The following is a 27,302-nucleotide window of genomic DNA, read 5'->3' as shown; positions in this document are numbered from 1 at the left end:
CCCAAATGAATCTCGAAAATGTATCTACCATAACATGCACATATTTCAATCTCCCAAAGCTAACAATATGGGTAATATCCATTTGCCAAAGCTCCAGGGCTTTCAAACCTCTCAGATTGACTCCTATCCCTAACCCTGGTCCATGATGGCTGCATTGTGGACAGGTACGCACAATGCCCTGTGCCTCGGTAATCGTGAGAGAGAATTGTCTACTAAGGCCTTTGGCATTCTGATGAAACTGATTGTGTGAGGCCTGCGCCACCTCATACTGATTTAGGGGTTGAATAGCCATGCTAACCAATTGATCTGCCAGGTGATTACCTAACCCTAAACCTTCCATCGTTTGATGACTCCGTACATGAATAATACAATACATTTGCGATCTTTGCCGTAAGGCTTGTTGCAACTGAATAAATAGGGCAAGCAACCTAGCGTTATGTACCTGCCTGAGCACAGCATCTTTAATCCACTGAACAACACCAGCTACGTACAATGAATCCGTAACCACATTCAGTGGTATGTGCATCCAGTGAGTCACTGCCCAACAAACTGCTGCTAACTCCAATGTCTGCAAACTGTCTCCCGCCACTGCCGGGAGGACCTGATGCTGCCAACGCCCCCTGTCCTGCCACACAACGGCAGCCTTTCTACTGGCTTTTCCTGCATCTGTGAAGGCGGTAACGGCATTTTGAAGTGGCCGCTCTGAAAATAGCGGCTTGCCCGCCCATGTTTGTGACTGGAAAAATCCGCTCTCCTTCCCATTAGGCACATGGGTAGACAGTAATCCTGGCCAGCCTAGGAGTGACAGTTGCAGCGCCGTGGAGTGGCGCAGCACCCATTCCAAATCTGCTTGTGCCATTGGTATGTGAATTGTATCGGGCTCCTGTCCGGTGATGGCCACCAGCCTATCCCGTCCTTTTCTAATCACTTCCCCTACTTGCTCCAGGCATGTAACAATACTACGCTTCAGTTGGAGAGGGAGAAATACCCATTCCAAAACCGCTATCACATCTCCCTCTTTTTTCTTTTGCCACTGCATGATGACTGCACACACTGAAGTCGCAGATAACAGTACGACAAGCCTATATGGCTCGTCTTCAAACCGACGAGACGCCCATCGTGATGTAACTAAATCCGTTAAGTGCTGTAAACAAGCTTGTTGTGCCATAGACAAACGGACAGGGGTAGCTGGATCCGAGCCCTTTAATAAGGCGCGAAGAGGCTCCAGCTCCTCGTTTCGAATGCCTACTACGGCCCTGACCCATTGTAAATCTCCCATAAGTTTCTGTGCATCCTGTAGGGTGTGGACGGCAGTCGTCAGTGTAACCTTTTGTGGTCTGACCATAGTATCACTAATGTGCCATCCCAAATATTTCCATGGGCTGGTAACCTGTATCTTTTCTGGAGCAACCTGTAATCCTCTGGCCAGTAACGTATCATGCAAATATTTGCTTTGATGGTGTGAAAAGGGAGCAGCCTGGGCTACTAAAATGTCATCCATATAATGATAAATGATTGCTTGCGGCCATGCTTGACGGATGGGCTGCAAGGCGGCCGCTACAAACAACTCCCCATATTGTGAGGCACTCCCATCCCACCAGCACATTGACCCCTTCAGGTAGTGGCAGGACAGTAAGGAGTACCCGGGCCCTGCATTGCTCAAGGATCAGCTCCGCAGGCTGCAAAGTTACCATGGCTTGAGCTGATCCCCCCACACCCACAATTGCATCCGGAGACAGACGAACTGGCCAGAGTGTGGGCCAAACCGCGGCCGACATGATCGTAACATCAGCTCCTGTGTCCAACAGCAGGCAAAAGTACCGCTGCTCACCGGCATAATTTACCTGCACCGAGACCGTCGGTCTACGGTTCATGTTTAGAGTTAGACAAGCTAGTGGGTCAGTACTTCCAAACCCAGCATTTCCCCGCTGGGGCAACTCTCGAAGTTGTGCAGGATTGGTCAATTCTGCTAATAACTGCGGAAATGGGACTATTTGGGCAATTTTACTTCCCCTTGGTATAAAAATGGGAGGAGTTAGAGTATATGCTACTATCCAAACCTGACCCGTATAATCAGCATCAAGAACCCCAGGGCATACAACGATGCCCTTCAAGCCGGCTGAGAAGCGGCCTAACAAAAGGCCTCCCACTCGATCAGGCGGCTTGTGCCACCCTGTTGGAATTTTCTGTGGCCTGGTGTCAATCAGGGTGATTTCTACTGCTGTTGCCAGGTCGCACCCCAAGCTCCCGGCAGTGGCTGGAGTCCCCCAACCACTGGAGCCGGAGGAGGGGTTATTGTTGTCTGCGCGCGACCCCCCTTCGCGCTCCGCAAGCCGTTTCCCGGCCGCCGACACGCAGCAGAGGCGTGAGTGTCACTGTGACAGTCCTCACACCACACTGTGCCTCCCTGCATTGTTTCCGGGTGTGGCCCGGTTTCCCACAGCAGAAGCAAGCCCCTAAGTTACGAGGCCTCTGCTGCTGGGCTGGGCCCTGTAAGGCAGCGGCAAGCGCCTGTGTCTGCTGCGCCACTGCTTCCGCAAGCGATTTGCTCTGCTGTTTAACAGCAGCGGTGACCGCCTCAGACACAAACGCAGCTTGCTGCTGGAGGCCAGAATCAGCTACTCTCTCCAGCATCTCCAAGAGCGTGGCACTCCTAGGCAAGGTGCTTAGCAACATTTTCGTTTTCGCATTCGCATTCTCAAATGCAAAAGCACGCAACAACTGTTCCTTGACCCCCTCCCCGATCTCGTGAGACGCCTCAATAGACGCCACGAGCTTGTTGATAAAGGAGTCAAAGGGCTCCTGGACTCCTTGACGCAATGTAGCCCAACTGGGTGGCCTCTTTTCCATCGGCACCCTCCACAGCGCGTTTTTAGCTGCTTCGGCAGAGGCGTTGTGGAAATCCACCGGAAACTGCAGTTGTTGAGCAGCGGCAGCGTAAATTCCTTTGCCCATCAGCATATCCAAGGTGACATCTCGCAGGGGATCAGTTTGTGGCCTCGGCGTGTTGACCACCTTGCGACAGCCCTCCTCCCAATATCGTTCCCACAGGAGAAACTGCGCCGGTGTCAACACCAGTTTTGCCACCGAAACACAGTCATCCGGTGTCATGACATTTAAGGCAAACAAATACGTAATCATTTGTCGTGACGGCTCTCCGTGTAATCCATAGGTAGCAACTGTATTGCGAATTTGCTGCATCAACTTCCACTCGAAGGGGTGATATCTAGCGGTGGCTTGACCACCTGCATTCGTAACAGTCACAGGGAAGGCGGAGGGAGGACAGGCAGTGGCGGCCTGCCACTCACCCTCCAAAAGGGCATCGCGGATCACCCCTGACCACCGATGTTGTGTATTCAAGGGCTTTAATTGCACTCCGCCAGAAGAGATAACAGGCACATCACCCACTTCTCCGGCTTGCAAATTGCTCATGCGCCGAGTAACTTCCTCCAACAGATGGTCTGAAGGCCGAGGCCCTGAGCGGCGCAACCGCGATGAAGGAGGGGGGTCAAGGAAGCGGTCCTCCTCCTCAGTTTCCGCATGCGCACTCCGTGCCCCAGCTGTTTTCCCTTCATTATCACTATTCTTGTTCTCTGGCAGAGGCGGTGCAGAGGGACGGCAACAAGGGCCCCCTTGGCCTTCGTCCAAACGAGAAGTCTGCCCCTCCTGCTCTGCCTGGCTCTGAGCCGCTTTTGCCCTTATCTCCGCTGCGCTCTCAGCCACAGGAACCTCCATTCCTCCTGCGGAGGACGGGCTCGCAAAAAGCCGTGAGGGAGTAACTGCGGGAGAGGTTTCCGAGGGGCGATCCCCCAGCATTGCCGATGCGGCACATGCGACCCTTTTTTCTGCCTGATATTTCTGCAGGGCATTGATCACCTCCCGCCATTCACCAACACTAAATACCAAGGTGGGGTCGCTTAAATGTACATGCCCCCTAGCCCATTCACAGAGGGCAAGTAACTTCTTAGTAGAGACGGGCGCCTCTCGCTTAGCGAGGAATTCTGTCAATAACTGTATTGCCGCTTCTCGTTCCATCTCTATGGCAAGGATCAGCGGTCTTACCGGCACTCGGAGGGCAGCTGCACGAATTCCTCTTTAGTGCGCACACGGCCTTTCCTCCAGCTCTCGTAGAAAGCAGATTCACTTATATCTTCGGGGTCCCTGTTCGGGCGCCACTTGTCGGAGGCGGGCTTGCGGAATCATAAGACGACCCAATATGAGCTAGCAATATGATCCGTTTATTTCAGCAACTTAACCTGCTTATATACCATCGTATGCTGTTCACACGCTCAAGCATCCAGCTGGCTATATCTAATTGGCTTACTACTATAGTTCACGCCACAAAGCTCTGTGCTATTGGCTATCCACATATTCACTGTCCCGTCTCGCCAACCCCTTCATCCTGTTTTTACACAGCATTCATTCTTACTCCCTCATTACTTGTCCTTCAAGGTGTCTCCAAGGTTACTCCATATCAGCAAGTCAGGGTTGCTCATTTGCACGGCCTGATATCCATGCTCGTCCAGCCAATTCTCTACACACTTCCACAGAATCATTATGAAAGTGATTAAAGATGATCTTTAAAGCTCACCCTGGAGTTAACAGACAGCCTAAAAATATAGGTTGACTCAAATTTTCCTGTAGCTTGAGAGATACACAGTAGAACAGCATCTTTCGCATATACCTTAACACTGGTACTGCAGCAGCGATATTTGTAGTAAACTCAGTCAATCCAGAGGAGCATTCTGATCTGAGAGACTACATATGGGAAAGTATTGATACCCACTCCATATCTTGTGTGAAGAATTGACCTCCAAATCATTATGTTTACCTTTCAAGAAGTTAATTTTCATTTAAAATTAGCCATTGGAACTCTGACACTGTTGGATTTATACCAGTCTTGGTGGCCATTTATCCAGCCAGCAATTCATCCAACTAGCCTCATGAAAAAATGACTACTTAATCTGAGAAAGAAAATTTTCATATTGCATATTCCATACAATGATTGATCTAGTATTTTCTACTGTAGAAGGGTTTGATTTTGATTAGGAGCATTATTCATTTTCAGTTTTTTAATTTATTTTTCATGAAGCTCTTTTTCGTGTTTTTCTGTTTTTCTAATTCTGAAGATAGGTTTTTTGTTTTTGTTTTTCTCTTTTGAAGACAAGTATTATATTATGACCTTCTTTGATCAAACAAAATTATAAGCACAGCTTAAAACCTGAATCTTCAGGAACTGCAACACAGGTTACTCTGCTTGGAGAGGCAGAATTAACAGGTAACTTAGGCTATTTGCAGACAGAGAAATAGGAGGAAGAGATAACATGAGAATGATGTTTTCCAAAGGAGGAGAAATGTTAAGCCCAAGAATGCATGGAGGAGCCAAGATATGAGGATACAGCACCTCCAGCTTTCTCCACTACACATACATTATAACCTTCACTCAGTTTCCAGATGCTGTCAGCACAACCTGCAACACTGAATTAGTGGTGGAGTCCACCCACATGGCCATGACCTTTGACTGATGATCTTTCCTTACAAACACACCTAAGAGAAGTGAGGTAGGAATTGAAACACCCTTTTATAGCCATGTCATGGGATTTTGCTGAGGAGCACTGAAGCCATAAAGATCCTCCCTGCCAAATAACAAAGGCCTGTGACAAAAAGAAGTAGAAAATCTGTTCAGAGAAATAACTGTAGACAATAGCACAGAGACTGGTAAGCAAACTAAATATGTACACTGCTACAGGTTTATCCAAGTAAAATACATCACGAATGTCTTCAGCTGCAGTGTGGTCTAGTTTATCCTGGAACGGCAGTGTCACTATTGCTCATAGTCCAGAAGCACTCATAGTTGCTCATGCAAATGGGAAGGGCATAGTGAAGGGTGCCAGGTGGCTACTATCCCATCCAGATCAAAATTCATTCTTCTTCCTCCAAGGACATTTGCCCTTAATAAGATTGAGTGCACCTTTCTCTTAAATGCTGCCTTATGTGACTGAAAGAAAGGGCCATCTTTAGGTTACCTGAAGGTTTCTCACCTGCAAAGCTGTGTATGAGTTCTAGTTTTTTTTCCAGTGAGTCAAATGATGTCTCTTCTTTAGCAGCTTCTCAGTTTCTTCCTCAGTGTCTTGTGAGGACTAAGGATTTCTATGTTTTAATAGGTTTGGGAGCACATATGGGCTGCCATTTCTTCTTGCAGTCCACTTCATTGGAAGATGTCTTTATTTCTGTTAGACTGCTGGACAAAGTCCTGGTGAATACTCTCCTTGCTTGCACATGCTAAGGATCCTTTGGTATTGTACAGCCTTCAAACACATGGCTTTTTCTGCTCGTTTGACTTCCATGTACTGTTGTATTCCAAACAGTATACCCTTTAAAGGTAAGAGTCAACTCACTTGACTGTAACTGTTTGAAAGAAAGACCTATAGTTGTTTAAACTTCATCTGTCGTGAATGGAAAGATGATGGCCTATCTAGAAAGAAATTTCTGTCAGCACCTCAGGAACCTTTATTAAGATGGGATGTATCACTTTCTGGAGGTGTATCTCTCTCAGCATTGACTGTACACCACACAACTAACTTATTAGCTGCCTAGCTGTTACATAACTTGGGACATGACATTAGGACAATGACAACATAAATGATAACAAGTATTGTTTGATAAGCTTCTTATCAATGGCCTGCTTTTCTCCGCCGACAACAGAATGGTGCTGTTAATACCTCACCTTACCTAATCTAGTTTTGTATTGCTGCTTATTAGCATTTTGGGAGTTATCTTGAGGCAAACGCTGTAGTCCATCTGAAAACTACAGTGTTCTCTCATGAAACTTGGTAACTACTACATATCAGTCCTGAAATTACTGTCTATCACTATCCATAAACTTTTCCAGGACTTGCTTTTGCTCTGAGGTCTGTAAAAACAGAACACTACTGAGTAACTAGTAAGGTAAGTACTTATTAAGAGACTGATGATTAAAATAGTGATGCTGATATTATTCATAGTCTTCCTTAACCTTCTACTCATTTAAAATGTTGGTATCTCTGGAGCGATGACATGACTCAATACCCGTCAACTGACACTACTTAAGTCCAGCTGTCATTACAGGAATCCTCACATCCACTCAGGGATGGAAACCAACAGGAGTTGAAACTCCAGTGCAGAGATTTTTCAATGGAAAGTTGCCTTTAAAGTCTCACAAAAAATTTAGCAGTATATTTGTTCATGTATACAAGTGGGAAAATGCTGTAAGATCTATACAATGAATTCTAATAGGTTGCAGTAAAAATATTTTAGTTATATGTAGGAGTTTATTTTTTAAAAAAGCAACTTTTGGATTCTTATTTACTGGAATGTCTCCTTCGCAGAATAAAAAAGATGGAAAATTTCTGAATTAAACTCATATATTGCTCTCATATGTACTGTCAGAGGTCTGCAGTCAACGTCATCTTGCTCTAATCCCATGTATTGTTTAATATAACCTTTAACATGCAAAACCTGACTGAAACTCATAAAATTACTTAAAAGAAAATAAACACTTGTAGTTTTTCTCATGTGAAAGAAGGACTGCAGAGATAAGAAATGACATATCTGATAACTGCTCTTTAGCAACAGTTGTGTGTGTAAGAAAAAGCAGATGAAAATTATAAAACCCCAGAAGTAGATGAGGTAAAGTTGCTATGACAATTGTGTTTTACTTCCTTTTGGAGTCTACAAGATCATGGAGTTTTTTAGTCTTTATAATGGCCATTTCTGCAAAAACAAACAAACATGCAAAATACAGCTAGCTAGCTGTTATATAGCCTGGAATCAGGCTGAATTTGTTGCTCCAAACATTTGTAGGATTTGGATGCTGCCCCATGCACTTTGCCAGCAAGGGAGCATGCAGCTACCTCAAGGCCAAAGATAAAGCTGTCAGACCCAGCTTTCTGACTCACCACCCCACCGCCATGTGTATTATAGGTTTGAGCTCTGTAATATTGTTGTCCACTGTTTATGCTAAAGAACTAGATAGGGAAATGGGAAGATGACAGCTAGTAAGAAATACATAGACAAAAGGATATATAATGCTACTATACAACCAGTACTGTGACACAATGACCTTTCAGGTGAGTGGGCTCTGGACTGGGGGCTAAATGTATATTGTGGACTATTTCTCCCCAGCTCTCAATGGGAAGACAGAGGTTTGAGTATTACACAGTTTGCTAATCTGGCAATGCCACGTCAGGCTCATGGGAAAGAAGGAAGGAGACAGGAGACCTATTCTGTTTGAGTCACTCTTTTTGTCCAGCCCTCTTCTTTCATAATAAAAGCCTTGTGGCCACAAACACCTAGCTCACAGACCTTCACAATGTGGGCATACTTTGGCGTACGTATTCTCCTTCTTGTAGCAACTGCTACACTGAATTCAGAGATTGCAAGAGCACAGAGAGGAAAAGATGCCACCAGAGAAGACGTCTATCCCCCTCTGTGGGATTCTGCCCCTGAAAACCTACTGGATTACCCAGTAGAAGGCAACAAAATTGTCATCAATGCTTGGAACTACCGAGAACGACTGGGAGTGTATAAGAATTTGCTAAACTCTTCAGCCAAATATTTTACTGCTTTTGGATCCCAAAATTCTGGCAATATACTCTGGGGATTGCCATTGCAGCACGGCTGGCAATTTCACACAGGTATGAATTATATCCTTAAGCAGCAGAAACAGCTAAATGTTTACCAGACCCACTCTGGGTTATTACTTACAAGGTTTCTATTTTGCAAGCCCAGTACAGCCTCAGACAGTCTAAATGTTGACATACTCTGCTAAGATGATGATTTGAAAGAGAATTTCTCAATGAAGGCAATACTCTTGCGTAACTGAACAATAGATACTGAACTTTCTGATAGGAAAGGCTATTATTACACATAGACCTGATCAGAATCCAGAAAGATTGTAGTTAAGAAATACTAATAGATCACATGAAGTGGGAAATATTGCAGTTTTCTGAAAATTTTTGAAAATGTATCCCAGTTATTCCTGATAATTGCAGCTAAATTTTAGGGCCTGCGCTTTGCAGTACTGTTCTTAAATTATTAACTATTGTTTTTTCTTTAATCTATTGGTTTTATGGTCTTTTGTCAGTGGTTTGAGTTTCATTTGAAAGACAGATGATTGAAAATCGACTTCTCCACTCAGAATTTGTTCCACTTTTTACCCTTTCAGATGAGTTTAAAGTAGGCATATTTTAAATATGTTTTTTTAAAATATGTACATTTTATTTTACCACCTGTGTTTTTCTGGATATTTCTAATGAGGTCCAAATTCTTGTAGTTCATTTTACAAAAGCTGATTGCTATGTGGGGCCCTCATCCTTGTTTTTTGTTTGGCCATGTCATGTGTGAAAGGTCCTTTGAAGTTAAGGCTGCAACATCTTATCAAGAGCATTATCAGAAAACGTGTTCTCCTGCGCTCTGCTTCACACACAGTAAAGCCTTCCATTCAAAGCTGGAGTTAACTAATTAACCCTATTCTGGCAACCAGAAAAAAGCAAGGAGAAGAGAATAATAATCAGCAATGCTTGTTGGAACTTGTGTCTCGTGGTAAATCATAGAATCATAGAATCGGTAAGGTTGGAAGGGACCTCTGGAGATCATCTAGTCCAACCCCCCTGCTCAGCAGGGTCACCTAGAGCATGTTAGACAGGGCTGCATCCAGGCAGGCCTTGAATATCTTCAGAGAAGGAGACTTGACAACCTCTCTGGGCAACCCGTCCCAGTGCTCCGTCACTCTCACAGGGAAGAAATTCCTCTTCACATTCAGGCAGAACTTCCCGTGGTTCAGTTTGTGCTTGTTGACTCTTGTCCTGTCACATGGGACAACTGAAAAGAATTTGTCCCCATCCCCTTGACACCCTCCCTTCAGGTACTTGTAGACATTGATAAGATTCCCCCCTCAGTCTTCTCTTCCCCAATCCTTCTTTCTGCCTACATATAAGCAAATACTGATAAGCAAATGTATCTCTATGCCGGTTGTTCAGTTTACTGGCTGCAATCTATAGTCCTGTGAGGTGGTGGTTTGGCTGAAGCTATATGGAGAAAAGATGGAGATCCTACAGCTGGTGGTGAACGAAGGCTGCCAGCATGGAAAACTAATTACTAAGTAAAAAGAGGTAGAATAAGCCAAGTCCAAGCAGATAACTAGTTGATAAACAGACAGCAGCAAGAAAAATGTGTTTGGAGTTTAGGTAGGCTTTGTCCCTGTCCTTCTTTGTATATAGGATACAGCAGAAGAGCTGACCCAGCATCTGGCAAGGACAAAGATGACTGGTTGCAAGAGCTGCACAAGAGTGAAAATCTGCTGAAAGCAGTCTATTTATGTAGTATGGCCTCATCTCTAAGTGAAGATGTGCCTGATGGCAGTTACAGTTCCCAAATAGAGATGAGTGCCACAGAGGGCGAGAGGAAGCTTTGCACCTGGAGGCACAGATGGGTAAAGGTCTACTGTTGCTTGTCAAAGAGTAAGAGAATTGATCCTTAGACAAGGAGTCTTATTTTGGAAATGACGTGATCAGAAGGATAAGAAAAAATTGTAGAAGGAGAAATAGCATTTGTTGCATTGGAGAATAGTATATATAGTATATAAAGAATAGTAGCCAGGAACAGAAGACAGGTAAAAAAGCCTTGCAAAAAGAAAGTTAAGTTAAGGACTAATAGGAGAAGAAAATATCAAAGACTGGACTGAGAAGAAGAAAGAATGATACATAGGAGGTTATATAGAAAACACAGGAAAAAATATTCTGCTAACAGGAATAGGAACAGAAGGAAATCATGCGTATCAGCATGTCAGCCTGTATGACTCGGGTTGTTTCTGGAAAGCCTGCTGAATTCACCACCATGTGTCCCCAGAGAAAATGGCGCACTGCTTGCCTAAAGAGTACAGCCAGAGCCTGAAAAAGAGGAAGAAAGGAGAAAAAGGGAAAAATAATGATCTTTCTTGATAGTGCAACAAATGACATGGCCATGTCAATGCAAGAAGTGTTCAAAGATGACTATGGTTCTAGGAAAGAAGCTCAGGAAAGAAAGAAGTTTGGACTATCTTTGGTGGAATGATTTGCTTCTTCTAGATCCTAGTGGAAGAGGATCTGATGAAAGTAGGACAAGATAATAAAGGCCATCAGAGAGTTCAAGTTGTGTTAATGTAATGTAAGGGAAATTTCAGTACTGGCAAGTAGTCAGTGGCAGAGGACTTTTCTTGATGGATTGACTCCCGCAAGACATGAGGGGTGCCAGGTTTTGAGACAGAGCTTGACATGGCTGGAACTGAGAAGTATGTTGAGGGATAGGTGGATAAGGGGGAAAGAAGAGACAAAATTTTGATGTGTACAGTACCCTTACTGGTGTAAGCACTAGCCTTGCTTTTGGTGTGTGCACTAGCCCTACTCTAGTCAGTGTAATCCAGGTAGGCAGCCAGGTTAGAACAGCAAAAAGTGACTGAAGCTTTTGTGTATTAACGTAATGAATCTGGGCAGTCAAGTGGAGGATTTGAATTCATAGCACAGGACAACAGGACTCCCTGAAAGAGCAAGTGAAATATGTTGCATCCACGGTCCTCTCTGGTCATGAAAGTTTTATGTTGCTGAGAAAAGATGAAAATTATAAGTATGAAAAACAGAATGCCATTCCATCTTAATGACGTGCTAGACAGTAAAGAATAAGGAATAGAGTAGATGGAAGATCAAAATTATTTAGGAAAACACAACAATATGGAGATGGTGGAATCTTCCCCACACCTGAAGTTGGATCTGAGTACGGATAGCTATGTGTACAATGCTACCAAAAGTATACATATTACCAGAATTAAGGTCATTATGGAAAATACTGACTTGTTACATACAGAATTGAGAAAAAATATTGCTGGCCTCAGATATTGCTGAACGACAGATCCAATACATTTTTATGGATATGATTTTATACATAAACCATAAAATAAGAAATGAAGCTACTAAATAATAAGAACAACACATATATTTACAATAATGGACTTAAAAATTAAATCAATATTTGCCTAAATTTGCAGTAGAAACAATGACTAAAATCCAGAAATGCATTTCCTTCCACTATAAAGTCAAAGTGTTGAAAGAAAGTTCCTAGTTACACTTCACAAATTGAGAATGGCTAGAGGAATTGTAAATCTGGTAAGGGAAGAGCTAAATGAGAGTTTAGTGTTGAGTGCTTCTAAGGGTAGTGTACAACTAATGGAGGACACACTCAGAGCTCTTAGTTATCATTCCTGAGAACAATTGTATTAGGTTTCTGATTAAAACCTTGCCACAAAAAAAAAAAATAGCATAAAAATATTGTTAATGAAATTGCATAAACTTGCTAACAAAGCTGAGAAGCACTGTTAATACAGAGAAAGACTGGAATAGCTTGGATAGACATCAGGACAGAAATAACTCTCATGTTCAGCTCAGGGAACAGGATGCAACAATGCAGATAAAACCAAGAGTAGAGAGCTAGAAGGAAGGTTAGTGTTTCTAATGCCAAAAAATTTAGATACATCCTGCAGTTATTACTGATACTGCTCAGGACTCCGTTTTCTCAGAAATACTTAGACTAACAATCCTCAATAAATTTCAAGTGTGATTCTTCTGAAGTATTTTGTATTCTTTTTTTTTTTTTCTTTTCCTTCATCTTTCCCCCTTCATCCCCTTTGCACGTCAGTGAACTGCTGCTGCTCCTTGTGCCCTGTGTGGAAGTAGAAGCTAGCAGAAAAAAGTTTTCACTAAACCTTAGAAATATCCATTTTCACACACTCAAAAAAATATCCGGTTTCAACAATGTGCACTTCTCTCTACTGCAAGCTCCTGCTCTCAGTGGTCTGCTACTGAAAGCCATAAGTTTGAGCAGCTAGTATGCCCAAGCCCACAAGCTTCATCCAGTCAGCTGGAAATGATAATTAGGATAATTTGTATGCAGGTGATTCAGGATCATCTCTTCTTCCCGAGAAAATGTATCCTGAAAAAAAGCATCAGGTGCCTCACCACAAAATCTGGTTGTTAAAGAATGTCATGGAGTTTGACCTAAATGGCTCAGCCTTCAGAGACTGCCTGCTCTGCAGGGCAGTTTGTGACTGTCTGGAACAGCTCATGTCATTGGACCTGATCATGGTAATTGCATGTCATACACCTAAAGCAGGCTTTCTGACTCACTACATGAATACTCACGTATTTGCAGAATATACATATCTAAGTGCTGTGATGAGTTAAGCTATTTCTCCATGTCATGTGCTTAAAGTTAAATATGCCATTCCATGACTTCATGAATCATTGTGAAATGTCTTGCACATTTGTGAAAATGTAAATGCTTGTAACCTCTGCTAACCAGATACAACAATATTTGTATGTTCAGCTTAACAGTAAAAGCATGTTCGTATGCCTGGTTAAACTGGAAGGGATTCTGTATCATATCAGCCAATTAGGTGAGACAATTACCAGCACATTACATTTGTGCTGCTCTGCTCATTGAATAGTTCTCCTACATTAGCAGCCTTACCACTATCAAAAATACACCAGTTTTGCTTTTGTGTATGTCCGTACGTGCATGTGTATTTATATCTCTATAAAAATATCAGGTGGATTGAGAACTGGCTGAAAGGCAGAGCTCAGAGGGTTGTCCTCAGTGGTGCGGAGTCCAGTTGGAGGCCTGTGGCTAGTGGCATCAACCACGGCTCAGGACTGGGTCCCATCCTGTTCAACTTCTTCATCAATGACCTGGATGAGGGGACAGAGTGCCTCCTCAGCAAGTTTGCTGATGATACCAAGCTGGGAGGAGCAGCTGACACACCTGAGGGCTGTGCTGACATTCAGAGAGACCTGGACAGGCTGGAGAGCTGGGCAGAGAGGAACCTCCTGAGGTTCAACAAGGGCAGGTGCAGGGTCCTGCACCTAGGGAGAAATAACCCTAGGCAGCAGTACAAGCTGGGGGCTGACCTTCTGTAGAGCAGCTGTGCAGAGAAGGACCTGGTAGTGTTGGTGGATGACAAGTTGACCATGAGCCAGCAATGTGCCCTTGTGGCCAAGAAGGCCAATGGTCTCCTTGGGTGCATTGGGCAGAGTGTTGCCAGCAGGTCGAGGGAGGTGATCCTGCCCCTCTCCTCAGCCCTGGGGAGGCTTCATCTCGAGTGCTGCGTCCAGTTCTGGGCTCCCCAGGACAAGAGAGACATGGAGCTACTGGAGAGAGTCCAGCATAGGGCTACGAAGATGATCAGAGGGCTGGAGCACCTGCCCTGTGAGGAACGGCTGCGAGAGCTGGGCCTCTTCAGCCTGGGGAAGAGAAGACTGAGGGGGGATCTTATCAATGTGTACAAGTACCTGAAGGGATGGTGTCAAGGGGACGGGGACAAACTCTTTTCAGTTGTCCCATGTGACAGGACAAGAGGCAATGGGCAGGAATTGAAGCACAGGAAGTTCTGCCAGACCGTGAGGGGGAATTTCTTCACTGTGAGAGTGATGGAGCACTGGCACAGGTTGCCCAGAGAGGTTGTGGAGTCTCCTTCCCTGGAGATCTTCAAGGCCTGCCTGGATGCAACGCTGTCTACCATGCTCTAGGTGACCCTGCTTGAGCAGGGAGGTTGGACTAGATGGTCTCCAGAGGTCCCTTCCAATCTTACTCATTCTGTGATTCTGTGATGCCCTATTTTCAGACAGTTTCATAAATTCTCAGAATACTTTTCCATTGAGCAATAAATTGAACTGTAAAGCACAGTCAAATTGCTATACACTGCATGAAGTTTTGACTGAGAAATTCAACTACTGTAGGAACAGTAGTTTACAAAGTAGAACAACAGTATTTGTTTTGCTTCTCTGAACAAAATTCTGCCTGCTTTACTCATATAAGTTTTTTTGGTCTCAGAGGGGTTTTTGTGTGAAAAATATTGAGAAGTATTTGTTATGTTATTCCATTTTTCAGGCAGATTAGCAGATCCTTCCAGTGTGACTTCCTGTGGCTATGAAGCTGGAGACCTTCTGTGCATATCTGTAAGAAGCTGGTGGGCCTGTAAGTATTTACTGTTATACTACTTTTCTCCAAAATATGATTAATGACCCAGATGGCAATTCAGAATCTTTCATCCACTTGAACTTCTATATTAGAAATTAATTTCAGTGTTACATAACTCTCCATCAAAAAATTTCAGTATGACATCTAGATATGATTGAGTAAATTAAAATTAACTGACTTTGATAACTTTTCTGAAAAATAAAGAAAAAAAAAAGCAAATTCTCAACCTTAAAAGATGTTTGCATTTCAAAAATGTATGGAAAAACATGTGGGAAATACCATGATGGATATCTATATTAGTGGACATTTGTAAAGATGGCATTTTTCAATTACTCCAGGTCAAATTTTTTCAGTTTAAACATTGGTACTTTGAACTAAAACTTAGCGCAAGATAGACAAGTAGGAATCTTTGTGATTCTTGATAACATAAACTTGGCCAGACTTTCCAGCCTTCGTTTGTACCTTCACAATTGACTGCAGAGGGGAAAATAAAGGGAGACTTTGTGCCCATGATACCCAAATAATTTCATTATCTTCATTACATTGACAGCATTTATGCAGTGGGCTTTCAAGTATCCAGCTGAAACTCTATTAATAATTTCAGCTGGCATACATGAGTTATAAGATAATTAATGTTCACTTTAATACTGTCTTTGGATTTCTAGTGGGCTGAAATCGTATTAAAAATCTAACAGTATTGCAATAAATAGCAGCAGATTGAAGACAGAGAGAGGGAGAAATGGGTGTAAAGATCAGAATTTCAGGTGCTACTCCCAGTGACAGTCTCAACGTCTCTAAAAATACGCATCCAATTAATTCAAACAGCTCTTCTGAAATAGAGATATCCACAATTTTGGGATATTTTTGATGAACTGAAGGGATCAAGTAACTGGTTTAGATGGTTTACACAGTTTCTTGCAGGAAGAAGCACATCAGCATTTTAGTAGTAAAAATGTGTATCTCTGGTGTAACTGGAGAACGAGTTTATCCATTGCACCTAAGCAAATATTAAGCATTATAGGAGCCAGTGCATTCACAAAGATGGTGGTATCAAATTTGGAATCTTTGCACTAGACAGTGCAAAGAAAAGGCAAAGGGACAAACTCTACTGAAAGACTAAATGTGAACTAACTCAGCCATATGTACAATTTGCATCCTTCCTAGCAAATGTGGCAGAGTACCTTTTTCCCCTGTGGGACGTAAAGGTAGATCTACTACACCCTGTGCCAGAATTGTAGCAGGAATAAGAATGCATGGGAGTGTACCATACCCAGGTTTTCATGCAGAAAGGGAAAAATAGGCCTATCAACTTTTAGGCCAAGAGCCTTGCAGAAGAGGAAAGAGTGTGATCTGGAATTTCCCATGCAACTCAAGGGTATCCATTTATCATCAGATAAGGTAGTCCACTCGACGGCATTTTTAGCATCTATAGAAGGACCACCAATGCTACAATGTGCTCTGTCTCACAGGCTGTGCATTTGCTCTAGCAAGAACCTTGACAGTTCAGTTTGCTGACTGAGGATTTTAATGTTCTTAATGTTAAGGTTAATTCTTAATGTTAATGATTTTAACACTCTTTTAACGATCTTATTTTCCTGTGGTATTTTTTACAGTCGATACCTATACGGTACACAGTATAACAACAATGTGTAGCTAGATTTCCACAGAGCTGGTCTTACAAAACAATATTGCCAATTTGTTGTTCTTGAGCCATGGAGAAAACATAAAGAACAATTACATTTTCTCATCTGATGAAACAAAAATGCATAATTAATGTGCCTACACCCAAACTGAGTCATGTATTCCAGTCACGCTAAATAGAAACCTCCAGAAGATGTTTTTGCTGACATTTTTTCAAAGCTGAATGAACTTTATTTTAAAAAATCTACAATTTCAATTTTTTTATCTGAGCAAAAGCCAATTTTGTTATACTTTTTTTTTTTCTTTTTTTTTCCTGAAACTGGAACTCAGGCCCTTTTGGAAAGTTTATTCTCTACTTTTTCAGAAATAGAACTGACAAGCAGGATGGGAGGAAAAAGGGACAACCCTGACATATAGCTGACAATCAATACTTCTATTTAAAGGCAATAACATGACAAAAATCTCTTTTTAGGAAGTAAAAGCCCTTATCAGTCTTTCAGTTTCCGTGTTCTTTCCCTTCCTAGAGGGCAACCTCTCCTTTTTTATCCTTTAGCATTTTTTCCCTCTATTACTTCTGTTCTTCATTGCCTTTGCTTCCCTGCTCGGATTCTCCTGTCACAAGTCCTCCTCCTGTTCCATGAGACCTGCTGGCAAGCTACCGTGGGCGGCTTCATCCCTCCCTGCCACACGGTTGATTTGTTGTAGAGGCTGCATAAAGCTTCAGGCAGCGAGCCAGAAATTAAATGTATATATCTTCATGTGATCAGACGTAAGTGCAGAGTAAATTAAATATTTAAATTTAGAGTAAAACCAAAGGTCATTGCAATACTTGGTGCAACCATTCAGTTTGATTTCCTATCTCTGAGGGTGATGAGTGCTAGATACACTGGAGGAAGGTGTCTCAGACAGTGATTGAGTAAGAATGGTCATTGCTGCACAAGCAGATAACCTCTCTGAAACAGAAACTTTCTTTATTTTCTTAGTGCTTTCATTCCTGTTCCTCGCTTACTTCTAAAAAGTACACTTCCATGTAACATTGATTTTGCTGCCTCCAGAAAATGTATAAACTCAGCCTTTTCATCTTATGACAGCAGGAGCACTCCAAAAGTCTTTCAGAGTATACTGAAATGTCTCTTACTGTTCTAAGGATGTGAGTGCTTTTGGTGTGTCTTCAGGCCAGCCCTCTGCCGCCCACGTAGTCATACCAAGACAGGAATGAAGCTAAACCAGAAGTTGACATTAATACTCCCTGTAAGACTGTTGCCTAAGATGTTTTGTCTCTTCCCCTGGAATTATATTCAGTATATTCCCTTTTTGCATTATTTTCTGTTCTCTGAGTCCCCAGGCAGGCATAAATACATAATGTATGCAGGCACTTTTAAAAGAACACAAGTATTTTCTGATGTGAAGTCCAGATTTCAACACTTCTCGTGAAAACAGTGAACAAGAAGCAAGACCTAGCATAGCAATGACTCCCAGCTAGAGAACATCTTTGGGTAACTGGGATGTTTGTTTGGCTCTTTTCACTGGCCGTGCATTTGTTCTTGCATTGTCTACCACTCCCTGTGAGACCCACTTAGAGGAGGTGGAACAATTTTTTTTCCCATAAGTAGGACAGTGACAGCTGATAGGCAGCAAAGTTTTTGGTCCTTACTGCTGAAACTGTGTACAAAATACATAGGCAGTCAGTGATCCCAACCACAAACACGTGCAAATGACTACTCATCCAAGAGGTAGAACATCTGGACTCCAGGCTTTCCTTCACTGAAAGTTACTAAACATTTCTTTTTTCTTTCTTTTTTTTTTTTTTTTTTTTACAAACAAGGGGACAGAATTAAGGGGAGAATTTGAAATTTTCCTTCCACATGAAGACTATCTAGTAAGCCATATGGCCACTTTCACAGGAGGTGTGGTCAGGCAGAGGTAGGGACTGAACCTGGGTCGCCTACAGGCTGGGTGAGTGCTCTAACCGAAGGATCAGAACAAAGGAAGCCAGTATCCTAAAATAAATATAATCAAATCTATTGAGGTTATTTGCAAGAAGATTTAATGTTTAAAATCCCTTTTATGTTAAAATATCTCTAATATTTGCCTTTTTCTTTTTTATATGCGTAGGATGCTTACAGAGCTTTTTATGTAGATGGTATTCCTGGAGTCTCTTTTTTTCACTTTAAAGTTTACTTTCTGTGCTTAGTTGGCACCCAGAATTTGAGAGGCATTTAATGTCCTTTCCATTACAACCTACAGAGACCTATTTTTTCCAGTTGTGTATCCCTTCTTGTAAAGTACAGCACACTGTCAGCTCATGCAAGGTTATTGATGAGCAATATATAAAAGACTATTATAAATTCTATCTAAATCAATACAGATACCACCATTAGTTCATTTCTGCACAAATGTCCCTGTTGCTGAACACAGTTGTGTCAGTGGCAATTTGAAAGACTTGCATTTGGTTTTAGGGAATGCTTGTTTTTTCATGCAGAAACTTTTCATTTGATTGTGGTTAACATCTTTTCTTTTTTAATTATTGCTACAGGTATGAATTACTACCTGGCTATTATACCTTTTCTGAGTGCAGTGGAAGCTGGCCTCTTTGGAGAGTTGCCATATGAGATAGAAATATTACCACCAGAGGAGCAAAGAGCTGATTTTTGTTATAGTGTTGCTGACTGCCGTTCTCGCATTCCCAAGCTCATGGATGAGTGGAAGGCCTATTTTGAAGTAAATAATTTTGTATTTTCATATTTTGGAGCAAAAGATGCCAGAATATTACCTTAAAATTATTATTACTGTTTGTAAGATTCAGAGAGCTTAGTTTGCTGTCAATAACAGTATGATACAGAAGTAATAAGCAGGAAATATGAGAAGGATGGCATTAAGTGAGATAGAGATGAGAAGTCCAGGATTTTTACAGGGTGTGGATTTTTTCCTTCCTTTCAAAATAATCTTGTAGTTTGGAAGGTGTCCCAAGAGACTGTAGTGCTAGTAGTTATACTTCCAATGTTACAATATTGCTTATACTAGCAATGCAAAATAAGCATGTGAGACAGAACACTACCCTTGAGACATGTCCTTATGATAGTTTTATAGGATTTATTTATTCTTGCTAATATTAAAAAAAAATGAAAATGTGGAACCTTCCTTCAGACGGACACTTATTCTTACAAATGTTTTTTTTCTTCTTCACTCCATCAGTTGTTATCTAATCCTGAACATGTCAAGGACATTTCTTACTCTCCACAGATTTCTTACTCCATAGATTTCTTACTCGATAGATTTAATAGCTATTCTTTGTTCAACACTTTTATTAGCGGTGAAATAAGAGTGATCAGAAAATTTAAACCATAAGCCCTCCTGGCAGCTCCAAGTATAGGTAGTGATTATAAAGGCCAGGATGGGATCTGTCACTATATATATTTATTTTCTTAAGATTCTTTTTCCCAAACAATATGTTCAGAAAACTACTACAAAAGGTCTACTTCTTGGATAGCCTTAATGACAGCCATTAGGAGCCACTTATTTTCTGAAAATCTTGATCAATTGCAGCTGAAAAGAGAATGAAAAGTGTTTCAAGGAATCCAACTATTGTAGTATGGAAGCTTCCATGGCACTCAGACACAAAAGTCCACAGAATTATTGTAACTGAACACCTAAATCATATGAGTGAATTACTTGGTCAGTTGAAAGCAAAGAAAGGCAAATCCCATTAAATTCAATGGGGATATGAATTTACGCTGTACATCTATATTGATCACCTTCTTCTCCCTATGTCAAATATCAGTGTTACTTAGAAAGTAAAAGCTACACATTTTAGCTACTGAAAAGCAATTTTATTCAGTTTGCAAACTTACCGTTTTGTGAACAATGTGCAAAATTCTGAAAGTATGAGCTATGTGCATAATTTTGAAATTCGCCTTAAAAAAAACCCCACTATTTCTCTGTCGTCTTCCCCCCTATTGCTGTAGTATCTATTATCTACAGAGCAAAAAGCTGCGAACCCTACAACACAATCCTCTTTCAAACTGGATGATGCCCTCAGTCACATGTGGAAGGCGCACACGTTATCCATTGCTTACGCTTTACCCAAGTTCCAGGACAGGTAAGAGACATAGTCAATAGGAGACCTTCACCACTTCTTTGCTTCTTCGTAAGGATAATATCTAACCGAAGTCAATGATGTGAGCTTTCTCACTCATCGGGCACCTGATTCACAGATCTTTAACCTCTGCTCTTCAGTTTTCTCAGAGCAGAGGACATCCTGATGCCAAGGTCTGCACAGCAGTGAGCTGCAGCTCCTGCACTGCAGGCTGTCCAGGCTGGCACTGGCGAGCCACACCACGCCACATGCTTAAAATAAGATGCTGTTTCCAGTTAGGAAACCACATGCTTAAAATAAGATGCTGTTTCCAGTTAGGAAACCGGGGTCCAAGTCAGGAGCTCTGGCAAAACTGGCCTAGGGGCAGGGATACCAGGAGAAATTAGGTATAAAAGGATGAAGGTGACTTTAAGACACTGTGACATTGAGACTGCTCACGATTTTATACTGAAAAAGCACATTCAGGATTAATAGTAGACTAATGAGTTCTACAGTGGATTTCAATTATCTATTAATTTTTCATTTTGATTTCTTTCAGTTTAAAATATCTCTCTGATCCAGAAGCAAATTTTGGAGAAGACTGGGCTAATGGTGTGGATTTCATTGCAGCCACGCATTTCTCTACAGACTTGCAGAATATAAACGACTTCCAGGCTTTCCTGCCCCAGAGGATTCTTGCTGAAGGGGATGTTTTCCCATTCATTACTGACTTCAGTCCGCAACAAAACAAAGTCTTGCTTTCTCTGAGTGCTCTTCACAAGACAAATGAATTAACAGGTATAGTCTGATCTACAAATATTAGTCCATATATACTTTGTATCTTATTCTCTGTAAACATTTCTCCCCATAATTACCATGACTTTTAATATAAAATAGTACAATCACTTCCTAGATGGTATTAATAACATAGTACAATAAAAATAAAATCATATATAAACAATTCACTAAATGCAACTCAAGGTGAAACTGAGGAAATGTGTTGAGGATTTCACGTGAGATAAATGCATCATCTGCTGGAGCAGATGGTTTAACATTTTTTTTTTCCTCCAGCTTTCAAAGGAAGTATAGAAACACAAAAACTAGTTTACATTTCACCAGATAAATCTGAAACCATTAAGGCTGTAAATGAAGTTGTTAGATCAGCTGGAATCATTAGAAAAAATAGGCAAATGATCATGAACAACAGTTTATGTGCCCAAAAGTATTCTCTGTTTTTTTTTTTTTTTTTTTCTCACAGTCTTTGGTATAATAAAAAATACAATCTGCCCCAGTAAACTATCTTGTTAGACAATCTCAGCTACACCGCTTTGACTAAAATAAGTTGTGCATCACCATCCAGCGGTGACATGTAGAATTACAGCCTTCTATAGTTTCGCTCAACTTCAGTTGATTCAGCCACTACTTTTTTTTTTTTTTTTAACAGACAAAATCTATTTTGCATCTTGAAGTGAAAATACAATATAAAATGTGGGATGTTTACATCATAAAATGATTATCCAGAGCTGTGGCATTTCTTTCATGATCTCTTTCTTCTGCCTATATATTTCAGTGAAAATTCTCCTGCTAAATGTATTTTTAACTGAAACAAAAGCTGTTCAATGAAGCTGTTAGTATTACAAAAGAGCATCCTCACGCCACCGAGTGCTTCTCTTACATCTTCCACACAAATTGAGGGAAGCCTGGTGGTCTGACCAAGGCACCTTTACAGCTCTGCCTCATGCCTAGCAATCCCTCCCGCAGCGCAGGTTTCTATAGCTATCTCCAGTATCTGTCCCCATGATGAGAGGGGAGGCAAGGCAGCGAAAAGCATGACTAGCAAGCAGAGACCACAACGCATCAGAGCGAGGGGCAACGGGGACCTGAGTGCAAGGGCAGCAGAGTGGCAAGGGAGAAAAAAAGGCATAGATGCTGAAGACAACAGCTGGAAGCGAGGAACGGAGAAGTTTCATGTGAGTGCAGGCCGTGAACAACGAAGTTTGTAGGTGGAAAACTCAGCACTGCAGGCCAGGGATTTCTCTGTCTCTGCAATGAAGGGATGGACTTTGTATTCAGCTGAGAGATAAATGCTAGCTAACTCAACCTGATGACTGCTTTGCAGATCAAAAATGGAGCTTCAGACTATATTTGACTTGGATCTGGGTCCACAGCTGAGCAGGGAACTGAAGTACTAGGTCTTATTGCAGTAAAAGTTATGTGACAAAGTGTGACATCCTGCTTTAGTAGTTAGGTGCTTCAAAGTTTTGAATACATCCTCTGAGGTGTAGAGGGCTCTTCTGGTGCTGGAAACTTCAGTGGCAGATGGAGTGCCTCACAGAATGTGATCTTGTCCAACCTAGAGTGAGATTTGATTTTTTGTTTCCAAGTCTGATTACTCCTTATTTTCTCCTGCCTGCCTCTCTCCATCTAGCCGGGAGCTGCACTCAGAGAGTGCTGTGCTACCTCTAAAGCCTCTTGAGTGACAGAGACAGAAGCTTTACTTTTTTGTGCTCTCCCCCTCACTGAAATCCCAAGGTAAAAAGGCAGAAGCCTTGCCACCTTGGACCTTTCCTGCTGTTCTCATCTGATTGCCTGGAGCAGCATAAGCTTTCACTTGATTGCTAGGGTAAGCAAGAGGGCTGTTTGCTGCCTTCTCTTAACTCTCCACCTCCCTGGTAAAATTCTATTAGAATTAAGTTATTTGGTGTTGCCAATTTTAAACAGAAGCTTCTTTTGCAGGAGATTGATTAATCATAGAATCAGTAAGGTTGGAAGGGACCTCTGGAGACCATCTAGTCCAACCTCCCTGCTCAAGCAGGGTCACCTAGAGCATGGTAGACAGGGCTGCATGCAGGTAGGCCTTGAAGATCTCCAGAGAAGGAGACTCCACAACCTCTCTGGGCAACCTGTGCCAGTGCTCCATCACTCTCATAGGGAAGAAATTCCCCCTCACATTCAGACGGAACTTCCTGTGCTTCAATTTCTGCCCATTGCCTCTTGTCCTGTCACATGGGACAACTGAAAAGAGTTTGTCCCCGTCCCCTTGACACCCTCCCTTCAGGTACTTGTACACATTGATAAGATCCCCCCTCAGTCTTCTCTTCCCCAGGCTGAAGAGGCCCAGCTCTCGCAGCCGTTCCTCATAGGGCAGGTGCTCCAGCCCTCTGATCATCTTCGTAGCCCTATGCTGGACTCTCTCCAGTAGCTCCATGTCTCTCTTGTCCTGGGGAGCCCAGAACTGGACGCAGCACTCGAGATGAAGCCTCCCCAGGGCTGAGGAGAGGGGCAGGATCACCTCCCTCGACCTGCTGGCAACACTCTGCCCAATGCACCCAAGGAGACCATTGGCCTTCTTGGCCACAAGGGCACATTGCTGGCTCATGGTCAACTTGTCATCCACCAACACTACCAGGTCCTTCTCTGCACAGCTGCTCTACAGAAGGTCAGCCCCCAGCTTGTACTGCTGCCTAGGGTTATTTCTCCCTAGGTGCAGGACCCTGCACCTGCCCTTGTTGAACCTCAGGAGGTTCCTCTCTGCCCAGCTCTCCAGCCTGTCCAGGTCTCTCTGAATGTCAGCACAGCCCTCAGGTGTGTCAGCTGCTCCTCCCAGCTTGGTATCATCAGCAAACTTGCTGAGGAGGCACTCTGTCCCCTCATCCAGGTCATTGATGAAGAAGTTGAACAGGATGGGACCCAGTCCTGAGCTGTGGTTGATGCCACTAGCCACAGACCTCCAACTGGACTCCGCACCACTGATGATGACCCTCTGGGCTCTGCCTTTCAGACAGTTGTCAATCCACCTCACTGTCCACTTATCTAACTCACACTTCCTGAGCTTCTCTAGGAGGATGTTGGGGGAGACAGTGTCAAAAGCCTTGCTGAAGTTGAGGTACAAAACGTCCACTGCTCTTCCCTCATCTACCCAGCCAGTCATTCCATCATAGAAGGCTATCAGATTGGTTAGGCAGGATTTCCGCTTGGTGAATCCATGCTGGCTGCTCCTGATCACCTTCTTTTCCTCCATATGTCTGGAGATGACATCCAGAATGAGCTGTTCCATCACCTTTCCAGGGATGGAGGTGAGGCTGACCAGCCTATAGTTGCCTGGGTCGTCCTTCTTGCCCTTCTTGAAGATTGGCTTTCTTCCAGTCCTCAGATACCTCTCCAGTTCTCCATGACTTTTCAAAGATGATGGAGAGCAGCCTGGCAACAACATCTGCCAGCTTCCTCAGTACCCATGGGTGCATCCCATCTAGGCCCATGGATTTGTGGACGTCTAGCCTGCCCAGAAGGTCTCTCCTCAACCAAAGGAAAGTCTTCCCTTCTCCAGACTTTCTCCTTTGTCTCCAGGCTCTGGGATTCTTGAGGGCTGCCCTTAGCAGCGAAGACTGAAGCAAAGAAGGCATTCAGTAATTCTGCCTTCTCTGTATCCCTTGTCACCAGGGCCCCCGCCCCATTCAGTAGCGGGCCCACATTTTCCCTAGTCCTTCTCTTGCTGCTGATGTATTTGAAGAAGCCCTTCCTGTTGTCCTTGACATCCCTTGCCAGACTCATTTCCAACAGGGCCTTAGCCTTCCTCGCAACATCTCTACATACTCTGTTTGCATTCCTATAATTCTCCCAAGTTTCCTGTCCCTTCTTCCACAGTCTGTGTGCTTTCTTCTTCTGTCTGAATTTGGCCAAGAGCTCCTTGCTCACCCATGCAGGTCTCCTGCCCCTTTTGCTGCACTTCTTACTCATAGGGATGCACCGCTCTTGTGCTTGGAGGAAGTGATGTTTGAATATTAGCCAGCTCTCCTGGACCCCCCTTCCTTCTAGGGCCTTAACCCATGAGATTCCTCCAAGGAGGTCTCTGAAGAGCCCAACGTCTGCTCTTCTGAAGTCCAGGGTTGCAATCCTGCTTGTTGTCTTAATTCTTTCCTGCAGGATCCTGAGCTCCACCATCCCATGGTCACTGCAGCCAAGGCTGCCCCCAACCTTCACATCTCTAACCAGTCCCTCTCTGTTGGTAAGGACAAGGTCCAGCAGGACACCCTTCCTCGTAGGCTCCTCCACCATTTGTGACAAGAAGTTATCATCAATGCATTGCGGGAACCTCCTGGACTGTCTATGTCTAGCTGTGTAGTACTTCCAGCAGATGTCAAGGTGGTTGAAGTCCTCCGTGAAAACCAGGGCCTGTGATCGTGAGGCTACCTCCAGCTTTCTGTAGAAGGCCTCATCAACTTTCTCTTCCTGGTCAGGTGGCCTGTAGTAGACACCCACAACAGTGTCCCCCGTGTTAGCCTGCCCTTTGATCTTTACCCATAAACTCTCAACTGCCTCCTCCTCCACCACCCCTAGGCAGAGCTCAATGCATTCCAGCTGCTCTCTCACATAAAGAGCAACTCCACCACCTCACCTTCCTGGCCTCTCTTTCCTAAAAGGCACATAGCCACCCACGACAGTGTTCCAGTCATGCAAGCTATCCTACCATGTCTCTGTAATTGCAATGAGGTCATGGTCCTCTTTAACCTCCTATTAAGCCCCCATTAAGCTCCTCTTTGCTTCCTAGTGGCCTTTTCTTCCCTCTCAGATTTCCTTCATGGAAAGGAAATCATGAAGATCAATACTGACAGAAGTGATGGACAGGCAGTGAAAATCCTGTCATTTGGTGCTAATACTAGACTGGCCAGGCACACTTCCATAGAAAGCCACTACTTACAGCCTGGTTGAAAGGATTAGGATCATCTGCCTCTGTAGCCTGAGGCCAAGCTGGCCAGAAGTGCAAAACCTTGGCAGATTTAGAGTAAAAAACAAAGAAGCACATGATTATAACTAACAGGCCATTCGTAAGCTAGGGAGCTCTGTACAGTTGCAGAACAAGACCCTAGCATCTGTCTTCAATCATTTGGACTTGCCACACTGATGACAAGGGAACAAGCCCAGTTGTCAATCAATACAAAGGATCCTGAGGTGAATGAATGGTCTGTGTCTCCTTACACAGTTGTAGGCAATTATTACCCCATCAGCCTGTTTCAGCTTTGTCCCCATTTTACTGTCCACAGGAGAGTGGTAGGTGTTCGTTACCAGGCGTGTGCTTCATGTTAATTTGTGTGCTGCGAGCTGCGTGCGTTTCATGTTAATTTGACAATGTCACATTGTGTTTCTTCCCAAGGAGGATTGCTGCTGAAGCTCTGGCAAAAGGCTATGTCTACTGAAGCAGGAAGAGAAGTGGGCCGAAAACTGATTGAAGACTTGGTTATGAGCCGAAGTTTTAATCCAATGGGAATATATAATGATCTGAAGGGAGGTGATCTGACAGCACCCACTTTCTTGACAAAAAGCAGTTCCAACACTGATTGATCTAATCTTTTAGAAGCTATGAATCTGGTAATCTGGTCTTGATAATTTCACACAGTAAGTAGCCATGTGTGCTTCTCTCTCCTATTGGATCGACATTTTTATCCTTAGTTTTTCTAATCAGCTCATTATTTCACTCCTTTCCTTATAAATAAAATGCCTCACATAAGATCTGACTTTATTAGTTATTTGTACTTTATAAATAGTG

The 27,302-nt window shown here is 43.0% G+C and overlaps 1 protein-coding gene across 1 annotated transcript; it reads left to right on the top strand.

The window, feature by feature from the left end:
- Positions 1-232: 232 nt before the first annotated feature.
- C3H6orf58 (chromosome 3 C6orf58 homolog) lies at positions 233-27,038 on the top strand. Its single transcript, XM_062570914.1, is given in 8 exon segments — positions 233-246; positions 8,335-8,675; positions 14,953-15,039; positions 19,220-19,404; positions 20,649-20,782; positions 21,318-21,556; positions 26,910-27,013; positions 27,015-27,038. Coding segments are annotated over 8 exon segments (1,128 nt in total).
- The last annotated feature ends 264 nt before the right edge of the window (positions 27,039-27,302 follow it).

The sequence above is a fragment of the Rhea pennata genome, chromosome 3 (genome assembly GCF_028389875.1).
Source record: "Rhea pennata isolate bPtePen1 chromosome 3, bPtePen1.pri, whole genome shotgun sequence".
NCBI lineage: Eukaryota > Metazoa > Chordata > Aves > Rheiformes > Rheidae > Rhea > Rhea pennata.
Note: the sequence above shows the minus strand (reverse complement) of the source record. Positions and strands in the feature narration are given on the sequence as shown.